At 40.3% G+C, this 26,535-nt stretch overlaps 1 protein-coding gene across 9 annotated transcripts in view; it reads right to left on the reverse strand.

The window, feature by feature from the left end:
* Positions 1–20,590: 20,590 nt before the first annotated feature.
* MAST4 (microtubule associated serine/threonine kinase family member 4) overlaps positions 20,591–26,535 on the reverse strand; it is an 865,092-nt gene continuing 859,147 nt past the window's right edge. For all 9 annotated transcript variants that reach the window (XM_073623363.1, XM_073623355.1, XM_073623371.1 and 6 more), the window contains one exon: positions 20,591–25,761. In XM_073623363.1, the coding sequence (XP_073479464.1) occupies positions 22,358–25,761 (3,404 nt within the window). In that variant the 3' untranslated portion in view covers positions 20,591–22,357. The remainder of the gene's footprint in view (positions 25,762–26,535) is intronic.

Genomic DNA, 26,535 nt, shown 5'->3' on the forward strand with positions numbered 1-26,535 from the left:
TCTTTAAAGCCCCTAACTCATATTAAATGTAATATATAGTTCCAAAGTTATGTAAAGACAAAACCCAGGAGGTTAGTGTGAGTGGTCTCGCAACCTACACCCATAACAGTGTGAACAGGGCCAGCTGTGGATAGCGATATGCAGAAAGTGGGTGGTGCTTGATGGAATAGTTAAAGTTGAAGTTCAGCCAAAAACGCTAAATCTACTCTCAGCCACATTTTAAAATCTAACTAACCCTGTAAAGAAAAAAAAATCGCTATACATACCTTTTCTGAAGCTAATTTGGTCTGGTCTCCAGCAGCGGATGCGGTGTGCAGGAGAGAACTGACAACGGCTGTGAAATGCCTGGCAAGTGACATCACCCATAGAGTTACTAGGGGGCTTCCATTGTCAGCTGCCTCTCCTGCCCATTCCTACACACTGAACTGACCTGAACTCAAAGTAAAGATTTGCTATGGTATAGGAAAAATCTAAGTGTTAATTGTGGCTAAGTAGTACACTGAAAATGTACCTTATGTCTGTTATCCCTTCATAAAAATAGCAGTGCACCTCTTGGTATGTGAGTGTGCCTGGGCACTCTTTTTTAGCCTCATAGCTGAATATCTGCAATATAATACCTAAAGCTTGCCATACAGTAAGCGAAATTTCCTTCCTTCCTAAAGGATCAGCTTAAACTCAATCAGTGGGTGGCCCTGTTGGTGCCACGGCGTACGACAGGGCCACAGGCTGAACAAAACATATTTGTTGATGTATGGTCAGTTTAAGGACTGCTGTCTCTGACTGCTACTGCCACCAGATTTGGGGTAGGAATTGGTGATGTAACTACTGTGCTGCTCACGGTTCACTTTGCTGCAAGCTGGGGGGGCAACTTCCAGCATTCAGTTTCTCAAAAAAAGAAAGCGCTGGACCTAGTGCAAAACATGTTAGAATGGAACTTGTTCTGCTGGCTATTTTATTAAAGGAGGAAAATTTAGCTCAAGATAAATGACAGGAAGAAGAAATTCCATTGGAGAACTTCCAAGATCTTAGACACATAGGGGTTTATTTACTAAAGCTAGAGAGTGCAAAATTAGTCACACCTCTGCAGAGAAACTAATCAGCTTCTAATCTCAGCTTGTTCAATTAAGCTTTGGCAATAAAACCTGGAAGCTGATTGGTTTCTTTGCAGAAATGTGACTGATTTGGCACTCTCTAGCTTTAGTAAATAAACCTCATAGTGTCTGGTACCACATCCTAAAAAAATTATGTACAAAAACCCCAACTAGAAAATAGATGACTTTGTAAACAAAATATTGAATTTTTCATTGTATGTGACATATAAAAAGACATAAGTATTGCATGTCAACAATACAAATACTGTACATGGGTTTATGTTACATTCATCGTTCTCGCCCCACTGGGCGATGGATTGTTTGCTGTTACTTCGACATGTTTCACGGGTCTATGCCCGCTTCATCAGGAAGAGAACTACAGTCAAGCTCTACAATGATAGAAGATGCATTAATCAAAACATCCATATAATAAAGATGCATCAACAGGTTTGTTATTCCTTATAGGAAATGAGACTGTTACATAGATGTAATTTATATGTACATCATTAAAAACTGTAGTAATAGTCACCACCATCAATTGCAATCCTCTGGAAGGAATTGATCATTTCCTCTGAGACTTGTTCACTAAAAGTGCTACATAAGGGACCAGGCTTGTGTACTGAATGATACTGTATCCTGTTTAGGAATACTAAAAATGGAAGGGAAAAGGACAGTGGTAGTTCTCGATATAGACATCAATACAAATATGTCTATTAGGGAAAATCAGTCTCCCATCATCTTAGGAAATATCAACTACATTAGTGGGGGCCCAATTATTCCCAACTACACCCCTACTCCTCAATTTGAGACTGATTTTCCCCAATAGTATTATTATTATTATACAGGATTTATATAGCGCCAACAGTTTACGCAGCGCTTTACAATATAAAAGGGGGGCAAAACAGTTATAATACAATAAAATACAAGAGGATTAAGAGGGCCCTGCTCAGAAGAGCTTACAATCTAATAGGGTGGGGCAGGTGGTACAAAAGGTTGTAACTGTGGGGAATGAGCTGATGGAAGTGGTAGGAGATTAGTTGGAGACGCGATAGGCTTCCCTGAAGAGATGAGTTTTCAGGGATCGCCTGGAGGTAGCAAGAGTAGGGGATAGCCGGACAGGTGGAGGTACAGAGGATAGGAGAGGCTCTGGCGAAATCCTGGAGACGAGCATGGGAGGAGGAAACAAGAGAGTTTGAGAGTAGGAGGTCTTGAGTAGAGCGTAGAGGACGGTTTCGGTGATATTTGGAGACAAGATTGGTGATGTAGCTCGGGGCAGAGTTGTGAATGGCTTTGTATGTTGTGGTTATTATTTTGAATTTAATTCGCTGGGTGATAATAGTAGACATATATTGGTATTCATGTCTATACTGAGAACAACCACTATGTCCTTTTCCCTTACATTTTTAGTATTTCTAAACAGGATACAGTATCATTCAGTACACAAGCCTGGTCCCCTATGTGAACAAGTCTCAGAGGAAATGACCAATTCCTTTCAGAAGATTGCAATTGATGGAGGTGGCTATTAATATGGTTATTAATAATGTACATATAAAATACAGGTATTTTTTGGAGCGCTTGGTGCACCTGCTGGAGATATCAATGCACAAAATGATTCTTAAAAAGTTCAAATAAAATTATAAGTCTTTGGAATAAAGTAAACATAAAAATACACCAAGATGAACAGCTCAATATGCTATTTAAGCTAGACCTATGAGTAGGTTCTGGCTAGGAAGTCAGTGTTAGCAGCCAGCTGTCAGAGCACAAGGGGACTCTGTTGAAATTGAAGAAAGGAAGCGGCGCCAAACTGAATGTAGCATAGGGTTAAAAACATCAGGTTTAATGTGTGGTATCAAACTCACATAGCAGCAGTAGTAAAAGGCATGTACTACATATCCATGTGAGTCCCTGGCATCTGTGCAGCTGCGTGCAGGTGATTACAAGTCCCGGCCACTGCAGTGGTGTCCAAAGCTCCTGGCCTTCATCAGGCATGATGAATCAGTACACAAGCCTGGTCCTCTATTTAGCACTTTTAGTGAACAAGTCTCAGAGGAAATTATTAATTCCTTCCAGAGGATTGCAATTGATGGTGGTGGCTATTACTACGGTTATTAAAGATGTACTTATAAAATACAGGTATGTAACAGTCTCATTTCCAATAAGGAATGACAAACCTGTTGATCCAACTTTATTATATGGATGTTTTGATTAATGCATCTTCTATCATTGTAGAGCTTGACTGTAGTTATCTTCCTGATGAAGCGGGCATAGACCCGTGAAACACGTCAAAGTAACAACAAGCAATCCATCACCCAGTGGAGTGAGAATGATGAATGACGTTATGTGACATAAAACCATGTATTTGTAGTGTTGGCATACTTGATTTGTTGTAGCCGTATTAGTGCAATTGTGACAGAGAAAATTGAGTACTGTCCGTGATACTTTTTTTATTTGCACTAACATACAATTTTTCAGGACAAGCTTTCGGGGTATGTCCCCTTCTTCAAGGTCCAAGCAGTACTGATTCACACATTTTTAAGCAGAATGTTAAAGAAAAAAAAAAGAAAACAAAACACATACAAATCAATGGTAATAAAGATAGCAGCAGAGTTAGTGAGATAAGACAGAGGGAGAGCTAGGAGGGAATGCAAGGGGGGGAAATACTAATCACAGAGCGGTCGTAAAACTTTAGCATAATGTGTAAGGAAACCAATGTCTAAATTCAGGCCATTATTCTTTGTGTCAAAAAGAAGTATCATTCTTAGTTCAAACGTTTTCCTTTCCTGGATAGTTCTGAAATTCCCTTTAAGAACTAAGACATTGAGGTCTTCTATGGTGTGGTCCGATTGTGAGAAATGATGTCCCACAGGTGTGCATAAACTGTCTTCTTTATGTTCTTTGATGGTATGTCTGTGCAAATTCATCCTCACTTGCAACTTCTGTCCTGTTTCACCAACATAAGATCCTTTGCTGCACCTTTTGCATTGGATGAGGTACACAACATTACTTGAGGTACAGCTGTAAGATCCCATGATATAGAAGGTCCCATTTGTGTGTGTAACACTTTTGGATAGATTTATCTGGTTGCATAGTTTGCAGCGTTTTTTATTGCAGGGTTTGCAACCATTATTTTTGACTTAGTGTTGGCATGCAATTCTTACATCTTTTTATATATCACATTAATTTCTTAACATCTGTAAAATAAAATATTGTATTTTTTATATATACAGTGGGGACGGAAAGTATTCAGACCCCCTTAAATTTTTCACTTTTTGTTAAATTGCAGCCATTTGCTAAAATCATTTAAGTTCATATTTTTTTCCTCATATATGTACACACAGCACCCCATATTGACAGAAAAACACAGAATTGATGACATTTTTGCAGATTTATTAAAAAATAAAAACTGAAATATCACATGGTCCTAAGTATTCAGACCCTTTGCTCAGTATTTAGTAGAAGCCCCTTTTGATCTAATACAGCCATGAGTCTTTTTGGGAAAGATGCAACAAGTTTTTCACACCTGGATTTGGGGATCCTCTGCCATTCCTCCTTGCAGATCCTCTCCAGTTCTGTCAGGTTGGATGGTAAACGTTGGTGGACAGCCATTTTTAGGTCTCTCCAGAGATGCTCAATTGGGGTTTAAGTCAGGGTTCTGGCTGGGCCATTCAAGAACAGTCACGGAGTTGTTGTGAAGCCACTCCGTTATTTTAGCTGTGTGCTTGGGGTCATTGTCTTGCCTCTTCCCCATGTCGAAAGCTCCCCTCTGCACCCCACCATCCAAAGCTCACGGCTGTACCCCTCTGCACAGCTCACTTTTGTACCCCTGTCCAAAGTCAGCCTCTGTACTGCTCTCCAAAGCTCACCCCTTCCCACAGCTCACCCCTTCTCCAATGCTCACCCCTTTTCCAAAGCTCACCCCTTCCCACAGCTCACCCCTTCTCTAATGCTCACCCCTTTTCCAAAGCTCACCCCTTCCCACAGCTCACCCCTGTACCCTACCCACAGCTCACCCCTTCTCCAATGCTCACCCCTTTTCCAAAGCTCACTCCTTCCCACAGCTCACCCCTTCTCCAATGCTCACCCCTTTTCCAAAGCTCACCCCTTCCCACAGCTCACCCCTGTACCCTACCCACAGCTCACCCCTTCTCCAATGCTCACCCCTTTTCCAAAGCTCACTCCTTCCCACAGCTCACCCTGCCTGCAGCTCACCCCTGTACACTGCCCAAAGTTTAACTCTGCACCCTGCTTACAGCTTACCTCTGAACCCCATCATCAACAGAACTTTTATGCTAAAATAAATATTAATTATACAGCTGTAATAGAAGTTAAACTTTCACCAGTGCTCACCTCTGCCTTCCACTCTTTTTTTCATAGATTCTTACGGCTGAATCCCCCCACCCATCAATGCTTACCTCTACTACTCCCGCTCCTGCACCCCTCGGTTATTCTGCTCACCTGTTGTGGCAATATTAGAGCAGGACACTGGTGCCTAGTCTGCCCACACACCGAAAAGAAGGGAGAGCCAGAATAGAATTGACAGGCTTACTAGCTGCTGAGCGGAAGGAAGGGCAGATAGTGCCAGCGCCCCATGTGTGGTGCTTACAATGGTCAGCTAATTTTCATGCTGCTAGCATTAGTATTTAGATAGTAAAGTATATCATATCTACTTGTTTTAAACTTTTTTTTTTTACATTTCTTCAGTTACTTGCTGGTTTCCAGGCCTAGACAAATGATGTCATACATCCCAGGAGTCTTCAAGAGAGGAGGAGGGGTTTTCTCAGCTAAGCACACCCACCTGCCTGCATTCTTGAACTAAGGGTAGATGGATTCCAAGAAGTAAATGCTACATTAATCATTTGCCCTTACTCCAGATGGCCACGGCCAGAAAGGCAAGGGGGTGTTTTTCAGTGTGATTTCTCAACAAAATAAAGCATAGAGACATGGATGGATGGGGGAGTTTGCTTTGAATAAAAAAAATTAATTAAATAGCGTTTTTGGTTTGAGGTGCTCTGATGCAGTGAAGAACCGCTTTAACCACTTAAGCCCCGGACCATTTGGCTGGCCAAAGACCAGAGCACTTTTTGCGATTTGGCACTGCGTCGCTTTAACTAACAATCGCGCAGTCGTGCAATGTGGCTCCCAAACAAAATTGTGTCGTTTTTTCCCCACAAATAGAGCTTTCTTTTGGTGGTAGTTGATCACCTCTGCGGTTTTTATTTCTTGCGCTATAAACAAAGAAAAAGTGACATTTTAAGAAAAAATTTATTATTTTTTTTACTTTTTGCTGTAATAAATATCCCCAAAAAATATATAAAAAAACATTTTTTTTCCCTCAGTTTAGACCAATACGTATTCTTCTACATATTTTTTGTAAAAAAACCCACAATAAGCGTTTATTGATTGGTTTGCGCAAAAGTTATAGCGTCTACAAAATAGGGGATAGTTTTATGGCATTTTTATTAATAATTTTTTTTACTAGTAATTGCGGCGATCAGCGATTTTTATCGTGACTGCGACATTATGGTGGACAGATCGGACACTTTTGCCACGATTTTGGGACCATTCACATTTATACAGCGATCAGTGCGATTAAAAATGCATTGATTACTCTGTAAATATGACTGGTAGTGAAGGGGTTAACCAGGAGTGTGTCCTAGGGAGTGATTCTAACTGTAGGGGGATGGGCTACGTGTGACATGACACTGATCACCGCTCCAGATTACAGGGAGTTGTGATCAGTGTCACTAGGCAGAACGGGAAAATGCTTGTTTACATCAGCATTTGCCCGTCCTTACTCTCCGTGAGACGATCGTGGGTATCCCCGTGAACATCGAGTCCGCGGGACCCTCAATCACACTCATGAAGCTCGTGACAGGGTCGCTCTCACCGCCGGCGGCGAGCACGCGACCACACGGCGGCAAAATTAAAGGGACGTACCTGTACGCCCATTTGCCTGTCCATGCCATTCTGCCGAAGTAAATGTTCGTGCGGCGGTCGGCAAGCCATTTAGTGTCTCTTAAGGAAAGATCACGAGCAAGGCAGTCAGACACATTGGAGGAGATTTACTAAAACTGGTGCAGCTGTGCATAGTAACCAATTTCTAACTTGTTCCATTAAGCTTGGGCACTAAAATCTAGAACAGGAAACCTCAAACTACGGCCCTCCAGCTGTTGCGGAACTACGCGTCCTATGAAGCATTGTAAAACTCTGACATTCACAGACATGACTAGGCATGATGGGAATTGTAGTTTCTGAACAACTGGAGGGCCATAGTTTGAAGACCCCTGATCTAGAAGCTAAATGCTTTAGCATGACTCCACCAGATTCTGTGTGCTTCGGTTTTAGTAAATCACCCCATTATGTTGTTATACTTTCTGTCACAGTGACAACAGTTCTATGAGACCAGAAATGAAGCAAAATCTGCAGGGAGACAGACAGCAGTAAAAATCTGATAGGGTTTCTTTAAAAAAAAAAAAAAATTCTTATCCCTGTTATATAAATAAAATTGTACATTATATAGAAATATATATATTTATGTGTGTGTGTGTTGTATCGTGTGATCCGTATCTTTGCCCAATCCAGCCAACTGAGTGTGTGATCCGTATCTTTGCCCATTTCAGTCAACAGAGTGTAGTATGACGGATCTTGGGTACATCAGCTGAGGTTTGGCCGGGAAATCACTCTTCAATTCTTCACCATCAGAGAGACACTACATCACTGGCTTCACATTGTTCTTTACACATGTAAGGTAGGCAGGAGTCCTTTGTGACTCCACTCACACTTTTTTCTCACTTCCTGCTTAGGGTTTTTTACATTTACAATTTTATTATAGATTTTTTTCATTTTTTTACTATATATATATATATATATATATATATATTATTTTTTTTTTTTTTTTTTTCACACAACACACATCCTTACAATACATTTATACATTCACATACTTTTTTTCAACATTTTTTGCATATTTTTTTTCAACTTTTTCACTATCAATTTCGCACACCACTCACCATGCAATCATAATCTTCCAGATTGGTACGGATTGTTATTAGATCATCTATCCTCTCTGGGATTGCATTGTGATGACCTGACCTGCCTATGAGCTGACCCCCTGACTTGGTTTTGGGTTTCCTGCCTCAGCTCTGGGCCGGGCATGTGATGGGGACCCCCTCTCCCACTCCCTTCATCCTCACATGAGCCAGTTTAGTTCTTGGGCTGATCTGTAAGTAATAGTTTATCCAAATACTCCTTAAAGCGGAGTTCCACCCTAAAGTGAAACTTCCGCTCATCGGATTCCCCCCCCCCTCCAGTGCCACAATTGGCACCTTTCAGGGGGGAGGGGGGTGCAGATACCTGTATAATACAGGTATCTGCACCCACTTCCGGGAATAGCTAGCCGCAGATGCCCTCCCCCCCCCCCCCCCCGTTGTGTTCTGGGAAACACACAGTTCCCACAACACAACGGGGACCAGTGAAGACGTGCAGCGCGACTCGCGCATGCGCAGTAGGGAACTGGGCAGTGAAGCCGCAACGCTTCACTTCCTGATTCCCTGACCGAGGATGGTGGCGGGGGGAACCGAGAACCGAGCGATTGCTCGTCATCTGCTGCCGACATCGCGGGCACCCTGGACAGGTAAGTGTCCATTTATTAAAAGTCAGCGTCAGCAGCTGCAGTATTTGTAGCTGCTGGCTTTTAATAATTTCTTGTAAGGTGGAGCTCCTCTTTAAGGGAACTTTTTTGTATCGTTCAGAAAGTTTTCCCTCCCTCATTTTTATGAAGGGTTTATATATATATATATATATATATATATATATATATATATATATGATTTTTCTGTACTTACAGTGAATGAATTTTTGCATCCATACTCCTGCTGAGCGAACATGATTCACGGGATAAATATGTATAATTATGTATCATCATTGTATACAGTGTATGTGTTCATGGTATATTTTTACCAAAATGTCAGCCTTTGTATATGGTTATGTATGGTTTGAAAACATTATCATGCATTTCTAGACCACGGAACTGCTTTTGATACAATAAAAGTTTTATCATATATTTACTCCATACACTCATTTTTGCAGCAATAAGCCTCATTTAAAGTCCCATTCAATTTCTTTGTTTCTATTTCATATCGCCAGGGATGGAGGCCTTTTACTGTGGACAGGTCAGGTCACACTTTTCTCCTTTTACTATATATACAGGGTGGAAGAGGCCCACTTTTCCTGTATGACCTGCCGTGTCAGTATTATCATAAGCGATTATACATCCAGACTCTAAGCCATCTGTCCATATCCTTTTTAATATATTGCATTAGTCTACATATACACAAATTGCCTACATCACCAGGTCTAATGGTCTAATCCAGTCTCCAGCCTGACCTCAATGTGTGTTTTGGGGGGGGGGGTTTGTTCCTTTTGCTTGTCTGGTCCAGAGGTGCGACGCGCAGCAGTGCCTCCCCTCCCTGTCCCTATTGGGTGTTGGCGAGGGGTGTCCTCCTGCGCATCAGCGCCCTGCCAGCTGCATCCTAGTGGCGCTGGGAGGCATGGATGCTTTGTATCCACCTTACGCTTTTGGGTGGGCGGGTGCGTGTCCGGCAATCCTCCTGGACGTGTGATCCGTATCCTTGCCCAATCCAGCCAACAGAGTGTAGTATGACACAGGTGGGGACCCCCTTATCTTGGATACATCAGCTGGGGTTTGGCTGGGAAATCACTCTTCAATCCTTCATCATGAGAGAGACACCACATCACTGGCTTCACATTGTTCTTTACACATGCAAGGTAGGCAGGAAGGCCTTTGTGACTCCACTCATGCTTTTTTTTCTCACTTCCTGCTTAGGGTTTTTTTACATTTACAATTTTATTTTAGAATTTTTTTATTTTTATACATTTTACATATACATACATATATATATATATATAGTAATTCAATGGGTGGGCTACTTTCTTTTCTTCTTTAAATTATCGGAGTCCTGTCAAGGCGGACTCCCAAATCTCCACCAAAATAAATTAAGGAAAAAAGACGGGACACAAACTCAGTTGCAATTCTTTTATATTGGTTTTCAAAGATATGTACAAAACATCTAAGCTACTGTACAGTTGCCAGCGATACCGCTCTTCATCAGGCTTATCTGGCTGTGTGTGATGTATCCTTACAAACACCGTGTCTATATACAAAATCAAGGGTGTGCCCCACAGGTATAACCCAATCAACCAGAAGCCAAATTCACATTAACCCTACAATCCTACAAACATAATTAAATCCACACTGAATGTCAATTTATTTATTTTTATTTATTTATTTCAGGTACTTATATAGCGCCGTCAATTTATGCAGCACTTTACATATACATTGTACATTCACATCAGTCCCTACCCTCAAGGAGCTTACAATCTAAGGTCCCTAACTCACATTCATACATACTAGGGACAATTTAGACAGGAGCCAATTAACCTACCAGCATGTCTTTGGAGTGTGGGAGGAAACCGGAGTACCCGGAGGAAACCCACGCAGGCACAGGGAGAACATGCAAACTCCAGGCAGGTAGTGTCGTGGTTGGGATTCGAACCAGCGACCCTTCTTACTGCTAAGCGAAAGTGCTATCCACTACACCACTGTATAGTTGAATGTAACAAAATACACTATATACATATACTGTATCTACAATAGAAAATGGAAGGTGACAAAAGGAGAGGGAAGCCTGAAACAAACTTAAGCCGTCTCACTCCTCTCTCTACAAATCTTCCATTAACGGTATCTAACCATAAGTAATCCTCAATTTTGTTACATCCAAAGATTTTATATCCATATAATCATCCTTGGTAAAAATCCTGTTTCAATATTCAAATCTTTACCATCGGACCTAAGGGAGAGAAATAATCATAGTATAATCCCAACCATTCTTTATAGGAACAGATACAGATTGTAGTCCCTATTAATTCCATTGTGAATCCATGATCACTACTGTACCCCCTTTGTCAGCTGGCTTCAATATTATATCACGTTTGCTCAAATCTTTCAAAGCTAGCCTTTCTTGCATGTTTTGTACATATCTTTGAAAACCAAGATAAAAGAATTGCATCGGAGTTTGTGTCCCGTCTTTTTTCCTATATATATATATTCACTTACACAACACATCCTTACAATAAAATACAATAATTATCTTCCAGATTGGTGCGGATTGTTATTAGATCATCTATTCTCTCTGGGATTGCATTGTGATGACCTGACCTGCCTATGAGCTGACCCCCTGACTTGGTTTTGGGTTTCCTGCCTCAGCTCCGGGCCGGGCATGTGATGGGGACCCCCTCTCCCACTCCCTTCATCCTCACATGAGCCAGTTTAGTTCTTGGGCTGATCTGTAAATAAAAGTATATACAAATACTCCCTAAGGGAACTTTTTTGTAGTTCAGAAAGTTTTCCCTCCCTCATTTTTATGAAGGGTTTATTATATTTATATTTTTTTTCTGTGCTTACAGTGAATGAATTTTTGCATCCATACTCCTGCTGAGCGAACGTGATTCACAAAACGCGTAGTGTTTTTCTATTCATGTGATGCCAAGACAGTTCGGCTTTTATACAGCATGTACTCAGTTATGAATATATATAATTATGTATCAGCTTTGTGTACAGTGTATGTGTTCGTGGTATATTTTTACCAAAATGTCAGCCTTTGTATATTGTTATGTATGTTTTGAAAACATTATCATGCATTTCTAGACAGAATTGCTTTTGATACAATAAAGGTTTTATCATATACTTACTCCATACACTAGTTTTTGCAGCAATAAGCCTCATTTAAAGTCCCATTCTTTTTCTTTGTTTCTAGTGCATAGTAACCAGTTTCTAACTTCAGCTTGTTCCATTAAGCTTGGACACTAAAATCTAGAAGCTGATTGGTTTAGTACAACTGCACCAGATTCTGAAGTGCTCCAGTTTTAATAAATCACATCGTTATGTTGCTATTTATATAGTTAAAGCAAGGGCAGGCTTTCTGCTCATATGCTGTAAAATAATAATAAAATAAAATATAAGAACTGAAGAAACTCCAGCGACCTGTTTATTGAGATTTCCCTGCAATTTCTGTCACAGTGACAACAGTTCTACGAGACCAGAAATAAAAAAAATCTGCAACAGGGAGACAGACAGCAGAGAAAATCTGATAGGGTTTCTTTAAAAAAAAAAAAAATCCTTATCCCTGTTACATAAATAAAAATTGTACATTATATAGAAATATATATATATATATATATATGTGTGTGTGTTGTGTATATCCATAACAACCCCATACTATTGTCATAGCTATTTCAAATAATAAAAAAAAATGATATATAAATATACACACAGTATGAACTGTTGATTTTACCATTATTACTTCAGTAAGATTTCATTTTTTTTCATAAGAATCTGAAATGAAGTGAGACACTTTCACTTCCCTAAATGAGGTACCTGTTCCTCTTTGTGACCCTTATGTAAAATCATGACACTTGACTGTTAAGTCCTATTTCCCCAATTCACACAAAGTAATGTATATTTCTAGGTAGCATGAATATGCAATAGTCTTTGTTGTGAGGGGGACCTTGACAGGAACATCCTAAATACTCATAATGCCAGTTTAAAAAAAAAAAAAAAAGTTTCTTTGTTTTTTTTTTGTTTAACACCAGTCAATAAAAATACTATGTAATGTTAAAGTGAAAACAGATCTCTGCAAAGTAATTTAAAGCGGAGTTCCACCCAAAAGTTTGGCATGTCATTTTTTTTTTTGGGGGGGTGGGAAACGGGTACCTAGTTTTGACAGGTACCCAGCTCTCACTTCCGGCAACGCCACCTAGGAGACTATCACCCCCCCCCCCCTTTGCTCCCGGCAATCTTCTGGGACATGTCCCATGTCCCAGAAGATTGCCCGGCCAGTCGGGACATGCAGCGCAACTCGTGGATTCGCAGTACGCACCTGGCTGCGAAGCTGTCACAGCCGGGTGCCCACACTTGCAATGCTGGCGCCGTGGACAGGCGGGGGGGGGGGGAGCGGAAGCTTCAGGCAGCCGCATTGCTGGACTGTGGGACAGGTAAGTGTGTGTTTATTAAAAGTCAGCAGCTACACTTTTTGTAGCTGCTGACTTTTATTAAACATGGGTCCAGCTGGAACTCCACTTTAACTACAATGTTAAAAAAAAAATGTCACTATTTAGAATGTGTAAGTTTGGCAGACATTTCAGACTTGAGCCTGTATGGATAGGGCTTTATGAATCCGGACATTGCAATTTATATGCATTCCTTGCAAACCTACTCAAGCCCTGTCAGGTTCCAATGGTGGTCATGGATGAACAGACTTTTTCCAAGTCCAGTCACAAATTCTCTATTGGACTGAGGTCTGGACTTGGCCATTTCTATTGATTAACACTGTTGATTTAAGCAATTATTGTGTAGTTTTGGCTTTATGATTGGGGTAATTTGGGATCTTATGTAAAACGAAACCATTTACTGGTGTGACTAAATGTAATTTTGACTCATCAGTCCAGAGCACCTGCTGTCATTTTGTTGCACCCCAGGTCCTATGTTTTCATATATAGGACATAGAAACAAGGTTAAGTGACTCAACTATGTACAAAAACATAGGAACCGAGGCAGCAGGTACTCTGGACTTAAAATTTTAACTATTTGGCTGTAGCAGGAGGCAGTTTGTTCACCGAAGGGCTGGAGAGCGATACAATAATGAGTGTCTGCAGGCAACAGTGAAACAGGTGGAGGTTCCTTGCAAGTTTGGGGCTACATTTCTGCAAAATGGAGTTGGAGATTTGGTCAGGATGAATGGTGTCCTCAATGCTGAAAAATACAGGGAGATACTTATCCATCATGCCATACCATCAGGGAGGTGTGTGATTGGCCCCCAATGTGTTCTTCAGCAGGACAACGACCCCAAACATACAGCCAATGTCATTAAGAACTATTTTCCGAGTAAAAGAAGAACAAGGAGTCCTGGAAGTGATGGTTTGGCACCCACAGAGCCCCGATCTCAACATAATCGAGTCTGTCTGGGATTACAATGAAGAGACAGAAGGATTTGAGGCAGCCTACATCTATAGTCGATCTGTGGTTGGTTCTCCAAAATGTTTGGAACAACCTACCTGCCAAGTTCCTACAAAAACTGTGCAAATGTACCTAGAACAGTTGATGCGATCTTGAAGGCAAAAGGTAGTCACTCCAAATATTGATTATATTTGAATTTCTCTTCTGTTCATTTACTTTCCATTTTGTTAACTGACAAAAATACATTATAAACACTTCTATTTCTGAAAGCATTCTTCATTTATATAACTTTTTTTTTCCACACCTGCCTAAAAATTTGCACAGTACTATTGTGTGCGCACCTGTGTCTGTGTGTATGTGTATATATATATATATATATATATATATATATATATATATATATACATACACTTTTTACAGTAAAGCAATCTATCCAATCTTTCAAAAATGATAAAGGGCTATCAACACAGGAACTGTGCTAAATTCAGAAAGTTCATTGGTTGTACCGAGTCTGAATTCTCTGTAATCCACCGCAACCAGGTTTTCACAAACCATCTAACAGGGTCTTATAGGATAGCTGTAGGATAGCTGTAGGATTGTACTATTTACGCCTATGCTGCGAAAATTCCTCTTTTAAATTAGTTAGGGGTTTACCTATTAAGGATAGTAAAGACTTCCTACGGCTACTATATTAGCGTAGGTATAAACAAGAACACTGGAAAAAGCACACAATTCATTAACCAATATACTTTGTGAATAGCCATGTACCTCTGCCTGATTTTGTGTGTTAAAAGTTGAAGTAAAAAGAAAAGGAACAAAGTAATTATGTGCCACACAGTTCATACTCTGTCTTGTTGCACAAACTAGCTATTGCACTCACCACTAGGGATGGGCGAACGGTTCGGCCCTAGCATAAGTTCGGGCCGAACTTCGGTTGTTCGGATGTTGTGCGAACACCGAACAATATGATGTTTTTTCCGGGCAAATTCGAAAGCCGCCGCAACACCGTTAAAGTCTATGAATCACGAACATGAATATTCAAAAGTGCTCATTTTAAAGGCTTATATGCAAGTTATTGTCATAAAAAGTGTTCTTCGCTGATGACAGTTCTTATATAACTGAGGGTGGGGCCACCCGGTGATGTACCTGGGTGACCCCGCCCCCTCCGATGCCACAGGGACTTCCCCGTGGCATCAGAGGGAGGCGGGGTCACCCAGGTACGTCACTGGGTGGCCCCGCACTCAGTTATATAAGAACTGTCAAAGGCGATGAAGCGTCACACGGCGGGAGCCTCCCATAGAGGAGGATCAGTTGCGGATTTTTTTTCTTCTTTTTCGGTCCGTCACGGCGTGAAGAAGATGAATGAACATCGTGGGACCTTTTTATTTTTTATTGAAGGACTTGTTCCCAAGCTGTGTCTTGTCGTTTAACATTTTGACACTCTTTTTGTAAAATGGTAGGTGTACATTTGTACCCCGTTACCATTTCACATGGGGGGAGGCCAGGATCTGGGGGTCCCCTTGTTAAAAGGGGCTTCCAGATTCCGATAAGCCCCCCGCCCGCAGACCCCCCACAACCACCGGGCAAAGGTCGTGGGGATGAGGCCCTTGTCCCCATCAACATGGAGACAACATGCTTTGGGGCTACCCCAAAGCACCCTCCCCATGTTAAGGGCATGTAGCCTGGCTCTCTCATCCCCCCTCTTTTCCTGTGGCCTGCCAGGTTGCATGCTCAGATAAGGGTCTGGTATGGATTTTGGGGGGGACCCCTATGCCATTTTTTAAAAAAATTTGGCGCAGGTTTCCTCTTGATTTCCATATCGGACCCGAAGGGCCTGGTATAGATTTTAGGGGGACCACCACGCAATTTTGTTTTAAAATTTTGGTTCGGGGTTCCCCTTAATATTCATACCAGACCCAAAGGACCTGGTAATGGACTGGGGGGGGGACCACCCCATGCTCTTTTTTTCAATGAGTTTTATCTATATTGCCGAGACCCGACAATTCATTACAGCCGCGATCAGTTTTAAATGACAACTTTTCCTTTAGAAATGTCATTTTGCTGTGATACTGTTCTAAACAGGGGAAAAATGCGCCACTTTACAGGCATACTATATACACCTCCAGGCATGATATTTAAAGGAATATTTCATTTTTATTGTTTCACTTTAAGCATTAAAAAAAAATCACTGCTCCCGAAAAAACGGCCCTTTTAAAAAAAATTGTTTGCATTGATACATGTCCCTTGGGGTAGGACCCAGGTCCCCAAGCACTTTTTATGACAATAACTTGCATATAAGCTTTTAAAAATAAGCACTTTTGATTATTCATGTTCGTGTCCCATTGACTTTAACGGTGTTCCTGTGTTCTGCCGAATTTTTTGCCTGTTCGGTATGTTCTGGTGCGAACCGAACCAGGGGCTGTTCAGCTCATCCCTACTCACCACTGTGAATATATAACAAACGTTTGCCACCTGGCATGAGAAATTATAGTAGTTTGCTTAGACCAGCATTCAGTTTAAAGTGAACCTGTATTTAAACATATGCATTGGGCAAAATAAAAAAAAAAAGCATATGCAGTACTGTACATCGCTGCAAAATACATGCGCATTTCCACAGGGTTTCATTTCTTCAAAAAGAGCACTGCATATGCAGAAAAAGAGTTTTTTTTTTTTTGCTCAGACATTTAACTTCACATGTGTATAGCTGGCCCCAGTTCCTTAAGAAAAAAAAGCTGCACAACAATAGGAACGAACCAATGTGATTTATTCCAAAAAAAGTCAAATGACAGCCACCAAGACAACGACACAGGACCAACAGGATCGTTCCTGTTGTGCAGCTTTTTTCCTTTCTCATTTATCATCGGTGGCGAGCTGTGGCTTGCACCCAGCGCATCTGGACTGCAGTGATTGCTCACCTGAAGCGGCATTCCTTCTTTGAACTCACCAACCGGGTCCTGTTAGTCCCTGTTACATAGACACAAAGGGGTTGAATTTACTATAACTGGAGTGCAAAATCTGCTGCAGCTGTAAATAGAAACCAATCAGCTTCTAGTTTTTTTTTTTTGTCAAAGCTTAATTGAACAAGCTTATTGGCAACCATGCACAACTACACCATATTTTGCACTCTTCAGTTTTAGTAAATGAACCCTAAAGTGCCTCTGCTGTGTCATGTGAGCCTTGAGCAGTCCTTTGCAAATTGCACATTAAAATTTGGTCCATAGATGGTGTCTCCTAACTCATAAGGTTAGTATAGTCAGCTTTTTCTAAATACAAGTTTGCTTTAAAACAACCCTCTCCGTATACAAAAACGACCAAGCTAAGATATACTTGTAAAAGCTTTTTCCAGTGCCCATGACAACAATTTCTCCAATAGTGTGAAATTGTCCCATGAAATCTGCTTGGATTTAGACACATCCAGGCCAAGCTCTGTCCTCAGTAGCTCTCACTAGTTCTTCCTGCTAACCTCCACACAGGCACAGGAAACAAAAGTGAGATGGAGGTCAGCAAGAGGAATTAATGGGAGCTTCAAAGAAGATTGATGTGGTGCCATTGTTGGTTTACCAGTGGACTATAGAGTATAATTTTACATCATTGGAATGGTGTGAGCAGCAGGAAAGGTGGGTATTTAGAGTCTCTATTTACAGATATATTTTTGCTCGTTAATTATTGTATAGTGTTGGGATCACTTGAAGTAACTATTTTTACTTGATATTGTGTTTATTCATACTCTTTAAACTAGAGTATCCAAGAAGGCATACATTTTGGGACCAGAAGCAGTAAACACCAGTGGCCTTGAGCCGCGGAGCATCTAGGGAAATTAACTGTCAGTCTGAAAAGCTTTGACCTTCATGCCGACCTTTTATTTCAATGTTATGCTTTGCAGCTGAAGTATAAATATGTGTTCAGATTACAACAAATACGACATTCATAAAGTTTGTGTTTTTCTGGTGTATTTCATTTTATAGAAAGTTAAGACAACAAACACTTATTGCACAGATACTAAGCTGCTATTTCTACAGCAGGTAAGACTAGAAAAGGAGCACAGTTCGTAGAACCATTACATAGAAGAGACTAACCAGTAACACAAATATCTTACATTAGTAGTAAGGTCAACAACAGACAAATTGGACATGAACACATCGGGTAATTTAGGACTACAAAATAACTTGACAGGTGGAGGAAATGATCCCACAGTACATACATCTTTAAACATTTAATCAATGGGAGGTGAAAACTTTTCTGGTGAAAATGAAAACAGCTTCTCAATGTGCTAAGACGGTAATATTTTGTAAGGTAGATAACTGCTAAAATGCTATCGGAAGGTAATTTTGACTATTATTGGACATTCTGCAGAATGGCCATTTTTAAGTGAACTTGTACGGAAAAGTTAAATAACTTCCCTACCATAGCTTGTGTTGGCTTAGTCCTATCTTATACTTCATCAGAAAACACAAATAACTGCAGCTCACCCAAAGTTAGAGAAATATTAAGCCAGCCATTCTACCTAGCACTTATCCAGTTATCAGGGCTGAAGGGACAATTATATCTAAACCATGACCCACAGAGACCACATTCCCTGCAAGATGCATTACAAGATGGCAGTACACAAGCACCGGCATTCAAAGGAAGAAACAGTAATATGTTATAATCAGCCACTACCTTTATATTTAAAGTAATGTTTGGAAAGCAGAGTTTTTCTCTTTTAGTATGAGCAGGTACACTTTAAAAAGTATTAAGCAAGGTTTTTACAATGGCCTCTGTTACAGGAGTGCACCTTTGCTCTGTTGAGCTACAGTAGAGAGAATATTGTGATGATATTTTAACAGGCCAATAACATCATTATAATATACCTCCAATAGTGTCATTACTTGCTTGTTGGCCATCCACACAAGCTGTTCATGTGAAACTAATCATTAATGGCCATAGCAAGGATAATTGGAAGCCCCTACAAAAACTAGAGCAATACAGGCTCTGTGATTGCCCCTATGTGGGATAATAGGAATCGCTTGTCAAATACCAATAATCCTTTGTATTCTAATCATCCCACGGTATTCCCATCACTGCACACCAGCCAATAGCACTCTAAGGTGAGTGGTCAATGTCCTGGTTTTTCAAAAGGTTATTGGGGCTGCTATTGCACACTATAAAGGGTGAGATAATATTTGCTGTGATATGCTGAAAAAACATGGAAACCCTTGGTGACTATGGACTGTATGCCATGGTCAATGACCCCAGACTGGAAATTCTTTGACAGAAGCCTTGGCTGGACTAAGAATATTCATTGCCTGCTGTAACCTGTGTGTTACTAAAGCAAAGATGCCTAGTTTATACCAAAGCAGCACCCAAACCCAATAATAGTTCTCTGATGACAGCGGTGACGGTGCTTAAACATAGGTCTGCTAGGCATGTAAAAAGTTTGTTCAAATACGTAAATGTAGCATGATGTCTTTCTATGGCACATTTTCGCTTTCAGTGTGACCCTGCATGTGATGTTTCCCACAACCTCCCACAAACTGGTCTGTCAGCTAAAACAATGTAACATGCAGATGATTATGACAAACACTGAAACCGACATATCTACTACACACATCACAAAAACCGATTCCTAAACTGCAAAAAAAATTGTGTGTTGTAACAACTTAGTGGAGATGAGGCATATGGATGTGGATTCTGTTGTGTCGTCTTCTCTTCTGCGGTGGATGTTTGACATGGTAACTCACAGACCTGCACTATATACACTTGCAGATGTGTGTCACGATGTGATCTCAGTGAAAAACACTTGAGCTGATTACCTGTTACTGAAAACTGCACCAGACCATTATATCTTTCTAAGATATTGAACCTACAATGTTCAATGTATAAGGTGTTCCTAAGGGATGAAAGTGAAGGAATGCTTGGCGTTTTATGAAATAAGTGTGGATAGCAGAGATGTGTTTTACTTCTAGCAACTAATCAAAAACCAGCTTCTATCATCTTGAATCAGGAACTCTCCTATCATGAGGCTGCAGATGCAGATTTTATATTCATTGTTCCTGACTGTCTTTTGCTAGTATAAATAATGTGCCATGCTAGCTATCAATACTAGCATAAACAGCCATGATCTAGGGAGTAGAGGCTTTAAACATGGATAGGACTTTTAATAAAAATGGGACAGGAGCAATATTTTAAGGTCAGCCTCATGCTTATGATAAAACACTTCTACTCTGATTTTACAAAACCACTGCAAGGTAACATTCAACTGATTGCTGTGGGCCACCACACATCAATACGATTTGTATTCTACTACTCGAAAAAATTCATATGGCATCGCCATGGCTTAGATTTTGCTCAAATCTTTTTAGCTATGGATTGAGATTCAACAAATGTGATGGAGAAATGAGTACATAAAATATAAATAAGGCTTTACAAAAAGATAGAAAGTAATATCACCTTCCAAGCACCAAGTAGCTCTAACATGGCCCCTGTGTTACACAAAAAACATTTTTATTTTACATTATTCACATATTTATAATACACAAAAAGGAGATGCTATGAAATGTATGGAGTTATTTAATGCACTTACAAAAAATGTGAACCCAGCACAGCAAAACCTCTACATTGTAAGGCCCCCGGCTATGAATCAACATCTAAAGGTATACTCATAAGAAAGGCTGCTTTTTTAGTCTTCAAAACAAGTTTCCCTTTTAAGCCTATGAAGTAAATAAAAAAAAATATATACATTCAACAACTGTATTAGAAACAGTTTTTGTTATACAGAGTTATGGTTTTTGCACTTGTGAAATGGAGGCAAAACTGGATGTCATTAACACACCTAATTTGAAGATGCATACATTATTTTAACAGCACAATGGGTAAACTGTCCATTTAACACATAAGGTAAATCTGCAGTTAATTTACCTACAGGGCAGATATCTATGAGGAGCACTTCTATTCCACTAAACCTACTTTTTGTACTAGTTGATCTTTATTGGCTACATGTGAATTATTTGGCACAAAAGACCTGCAAACTAGACTATCCTTAAAAAGATATTTCCCACTACACAGAAATCAGTGGTGGTCCTCGATGTTACAATTCGGCCAAAAGTTCTTGAGTTGTCACTTAGGTCTCGTCCTCCAAGCCTTTCTACCTGTAGTTAAGTGTTGGATCCATAGACGTCTACAGAACTCACTAATACATGAGCTGCAGAACAATGGCATCTGAAAGTGCGCAGCATGGAAGATCAATGGGAAATCATTAACAGAGAGTGTTGGTAGTGGGTGAAGGTGAATACTATGCACACCTTCATGCCCTGAGTCATGTTCTCCCTCTCAAATCAATGTCAGCCCATAAATGTATATAGGAAATCTCCCACTGCCACAGCAAAGTGAAGACAGCTGAACTGGAAGTTGCTAAGATTAGTACTTTCAGACGAGAGATTTCGGTAAAAGGATTTGAACAGAGTTACACACCACATTTGCATCTTACTACACACCGCCGATTGGTATTATTTACATGGCTTTTTGTGTAGTTACCCTTTAAGCACTTTGGTCATTTTACTTTTTTTTAACTCTCAATACACACTTAACCATTATTAAAGGCCCTCTTTTTGAGACAAACTTCTGTGATAGCGAAAGGACTGTCTGTTCGGAAACAGCTTATATTTGTCACAATATCCATAATTTGTTGCATTGTTCATTTATAGTGGCCGTACTAATATTAAATTACATTAAAATAATGCCACAAAATTGACACCTAGTCTTTGGGTGTGACCATATTTTAAAAGAAAATCTCTTTCTTAAAACACCAAAAGTGGAACGCTCTCTTCATTTCACTTTTGCCACTGATAAGATAGGGGTTCTGATTTCAGTTTTGTAAGTAGTCAAAAGTAAGAAAAAAAAAGTACAATAAGAATTTAAGCAGTGGAATTCAACAGTCTAATGTACATTCTACGTTCAACAAAAGATACAACAGTAACTCTCCACAGAGACCTTATTTTCTATAGCCCTTGCCCTGTCACAAACATTACAGGCACACCTTTTAGCTTGTAAGAGTGTACCCGGACAGCAACCCAGTTACAGGCTGGATTTCGAGTACAAACCCCTTTGCCTTTTTTTTTTTTTTTTTTTTTTTTTTTTTTTTACACACAACATGGTACAAATGCAAATGAACCACAACACAGTGCTGGTTATCAAAGTAGTCTTGATTTAGCAGCAGCCACTACAGTAAAGAGGTCTTAATGAAGGTGCTGGCAGATTATGTCTTTTTTTGAGGACTACTCTGTAAAACACTGTCCTTTCCTCGTTTCTGTCCTTTTAAGTCTTTATCTGAGGAAAGGGAGGAATAATTCTCCAGAGATGCAGCTGGTGGCTTGGGCATACTTTTTGTGATGTACTTCTTGCTGGGAGAGGAAGGTGGATCTCTCCGAACTGTCCCTGGTGTGGTGGTAATAGAAACTTGTTTCTCAATGACAGGTTTACTGGATAGGCAGCCTTCTTTTGTAGCAGAGCAAGACCTACTGGAGATCTCTTGGAGATCCTTCTTTGATTTAACAGTATCAACATTCATATTAGGATTTTGCTCCACTTTATCCTTACAAACATTCATAGGACATACGGCCATGTCTGGTTTGGATAAAGAGATGTTCGTACTCCCGACTTTGGGCAAAGCAGCACCACCAGTACTTTTAGTATCACACAGTGCATTCCTCTGGTCTCTTTCTTTTCCAACCAAGTTCTGAGAAATGCTAGACTTTTGCTTGTCTAACGTTACCTCTCTAGTATCTTTACTGGTAAAGGGAGTGACCTTTTTGCCCTTGTCATTCTGAACATAAAGTGCTTCAGTGCATGTATTTTCTTGACCATTGTCAATGGATGGAGGCCCAGTCTCTGTAACATCAAGAACAGCTCTACTTTGTACAGAACTTTTGACAGTACTGGCTCTAGTTAATTTCATATGTGCGCTTGTTTTTTCTTTTAAATGTGTTTTTGCGGAACAATCCTTAAGGTTAACAGTGTTTGCAGCATCAGGCTTGACTGTTGCAGTCACATTGACACTCTGTTCAGAGTTCGATACATTGGTAGAGTCCTTGGTGTTCACATTGTTTTTAGAGGATGTAGAGCTAAAACTGGGTGCCTTTTTAAAGGTATCTTTATTCTCAACAGAAGATCCTGAAACTGCATTTAATCCAGTGCCAGCTTGTGTAAAACTTTCAGCTTTATTTGTAACTTTTTGATTATTTGGTAGGTCTGCCAAACTTGGCTTAGTGTTTTGCATTAAAATGCTTTTTTCAGACAGAACTATTTTTACAGAACTGGACTTAGATTCAGCCATCGCTTTTGGTTTGTTAAGGGAGCTGACAAGTTGCAGGCAAACAGTTTTTTGTTCTTCCCTAAGTGGTGAAAGGGCTTTAATACTTGTTACAGGTGGGATATTTGCAGCTGTAGATGACCGCTTAATGTCAGAAATGCAAGTATCTCTTTTCAGAAGGGGGACCTCTACACCATTCTTCTTTATATTCCCTGGATCTCCTTTTTGTAGAGTAGCATCTTGCAGCTTATTTTGGCTATATTGATTTCTAGAAGTGAGCTCTGCATTCTGCAAAATTTTTTTGGCAGTGACAAGTTCAATGGGATGACAAGCATCAACATTTTTTTTCACACATTTTTGATTTTCAAGTGCCGTTTGGGACACTGCTGTCCCCGTATTTCCTTCCTCTATACAGCTCAATGCTGAGCTGTACTTTTCTGAGTTGCTGTAGTCTGCCAGAGTTGTAGCAGTGAAATCCTCAAAGGAATCCCTCGACATACGAGTCCTTTCAGTGGATGATGAACTAGGTCTTTGCTCTAGTGAGCACTTGACAGAGGACACCTCCTGATTTACCATTTCTTGTCTATCAACTTTCACAGAAGTAGACAGTTGTTCAGTTACTGGGCATGTTGTTGGCTTTACTGTGCTCATCCTCTGGCTTTGAAGAGGATTTGTCACATCCACAAGGTTTTCCTTTGTTCTAAGGCCTGATGAGTCTTTGTTTTGACAAATCTTTGCAGTGCGACAGTAAGGCTGTAGAGGCTCACAGGGTTTTTCCTCCAAGGGTCCCTTTTGTATGGGAATACCAGAGCAATTAGAGCTGGTTTTGGTAAATATCACATTTGTATTATCTAGACCTTCACTCTTTAAATTTCGGCTCTGCTCATCAGATTTTGTTTGGTTATTACAAATATCAGGCTCAGCTTTTGTAACCTTTGGTCCTGACAGCAGTGCTATGTCTAAAGTGCCTTCAATAGGCTTAAGGGATGAAACAGACCTTGCTTCTAGTTTATATTCAGAAGGGCTTTTCCGCACAGGTGTCTCTGTGGTTGTAACAGTCGATTTGTCTACATTACTTTCGCTTCTATTGTTTACATTTTTTAAGGCTGTAAAAGACACTGGATTGCTCTGAACACTGGAGATACAAGTCCGGTTATCTAGCAAGGCTAGAGATTCTGTCTGTAAATGTACAGGCTTTGCCTGCATACATTCGTGAGATACTGGAACAATTTTAGGCTTTAAAACTGGACAAAGACTACCATCTTTGTCTTCAAATGACTTTTTCTTCCGGAAGTAATCAATGTTTGCTGTGGCAGGTTTATCTAACGGGTCATCTTTTATACCCTTCTCAGATGGATGGGCAAGTTTCTCTTGGAAGGTGGAGGAGGTGGGTCCTTTCTTGAGTTCATAGGACATGTGGGCAGTTTCAGCAACTGGAGAGCTATGATTGAATGATTGACTATCTAAAGAAAGGCTGGTGCCATTTGGGCGAGAACTTATGCTCTTGCAGGGAGCTTCTTTGAACATAATGCCTCCTGAGCGAGTGTCGTAAGCGGAAAATTTATTTTCAGATATGGCTGATCTTTTTATTTGTGCTTTGTCATCTTTGTCAGCTTCTGTTAGCTGGTGTCGAATTTCACTATGCAAATCTGATATTATGTTTTGTTTTAGAAGAAAATCCTGTCTTTCTGAAATATCTTTCTTTTTTATTACTATTTTGGCTTTAAGCTTCTCTTTATCCAGCTCATCCAGTGACTCTTGCCTCCCAAGTTTTCGACATGCTGGACGTTTGAGACAGCCTTGCTCCACAGGTCTAACACGTGTAGATGCTGGAATATCACATGTGTTCTCCTCAAGGCTCTGTAATGTTACATCACGTTGTGTTTGCTTATGAACTTCTTCCTTGGTTATCTCAAGATTGTGCTTGCGTGGACATAAGTGCTTTTTCTCACAACAATAGGATGGAGAGAGCTTTTCTTCTGACTGAACTCTTTTCAACAATGGAGATCTTGGGGGTTCAGCACTCTTGGGCCTGACAACGTGTCTTACTATTGTTGGTGGAGAGTGCATTTTTGCTGAAAAATTGGGTGTTGCCTTTGAGTTCCCCACAGAGTATCCATGTAATGGTGATGGAGAGCGCTGTGGTGAGGGAGGCTGAGGAGTAGGTGATGGGGTTCTTGCCAATGGGGAAAGCGGTATACTGCCTGCAGACTTTCGCCTTCCAGACCTGTACCTCTGTCCTCCAAGCTTTGGTCCCAACCCGTGTAGAGTGCTAGGCCTTATGTGCCCAGAGCCAGCTGGAGAATTAGGAGCACTTGAACTTGGGGAGCTACTCTGTGACGAATTGGTGCCTACAAACAAAAATAAAGACAAAATTAGAACGTACATAAAAAAAAAAAAAAAAAAATAATAAAAAAAACAAAAAAAATAAGAATATGTTGCATAGGAAAGTAGTAAATGCTAAAACAGTAATGCCCACCACGTGGCCTTTATTACTTGTTTCCCATGTTGTTGTCATTTTTTTTTTAAACAAAGCCAGGAAAAGAAATTTCCCTATATTCTTGTTCTGGTAACCACTCAAAATCTGAGAATATCTTGTACTCACTTTCAGGCAAACAGTCACCAAGACACATACCAAAACACAGACAGCCAAAAGAAAAAAACACACACACACAAAAGTTATAATCCCTCTCCAGTCTAAAACAAAATAGTTTTTTTCAGTTATTTGACTGGCTATGTTTAGCCACAAAAACAGCATAAACAGCAAATCATATGGGAATGTGGGGGAAAAAAATACAATATCATATAGCACAAGAGATATTTTGTGATTTTCTAGGGTAATATTTTGTATTTTTTAAAGACTATTGCAGTTGATTGTTAAAATCAACACAATGGATTAGTATGGAAATACAATTATAGCCATTAGTGCCATTTTCTGCATCAGTGAATTGCAAGAGCAGGGTACTGATGGTCAACTCCCATCAGAGGGAGGTCCAAGGACTGATACTCACTGAATAATGCTGGGTGTCAATCAACTTGGTAAGTCTGCGGGGAACAGTGCCAGGGAGGAGGCAAATATTGCAGCAAGAGCTGCATTTTCTATCTTTATAAATCCTGGACTATCT

This window comes from Aquarana catesbeiana, linkage group LG01, assembly GCF_042186555.1.
Source record: "Aquarana catesbeiana isolate 2022-GZ linkage group LG01, ASM4218655v1, whole genome shotgun sequence".
In the NCBI taxonomy this organism is placed as follows: domain Eukaryota; kingdom Metazoa; phylum Chordata; class Amphibia; order Anura; family Ranidae; genus Aquarana; species Aquarana catesbeiana.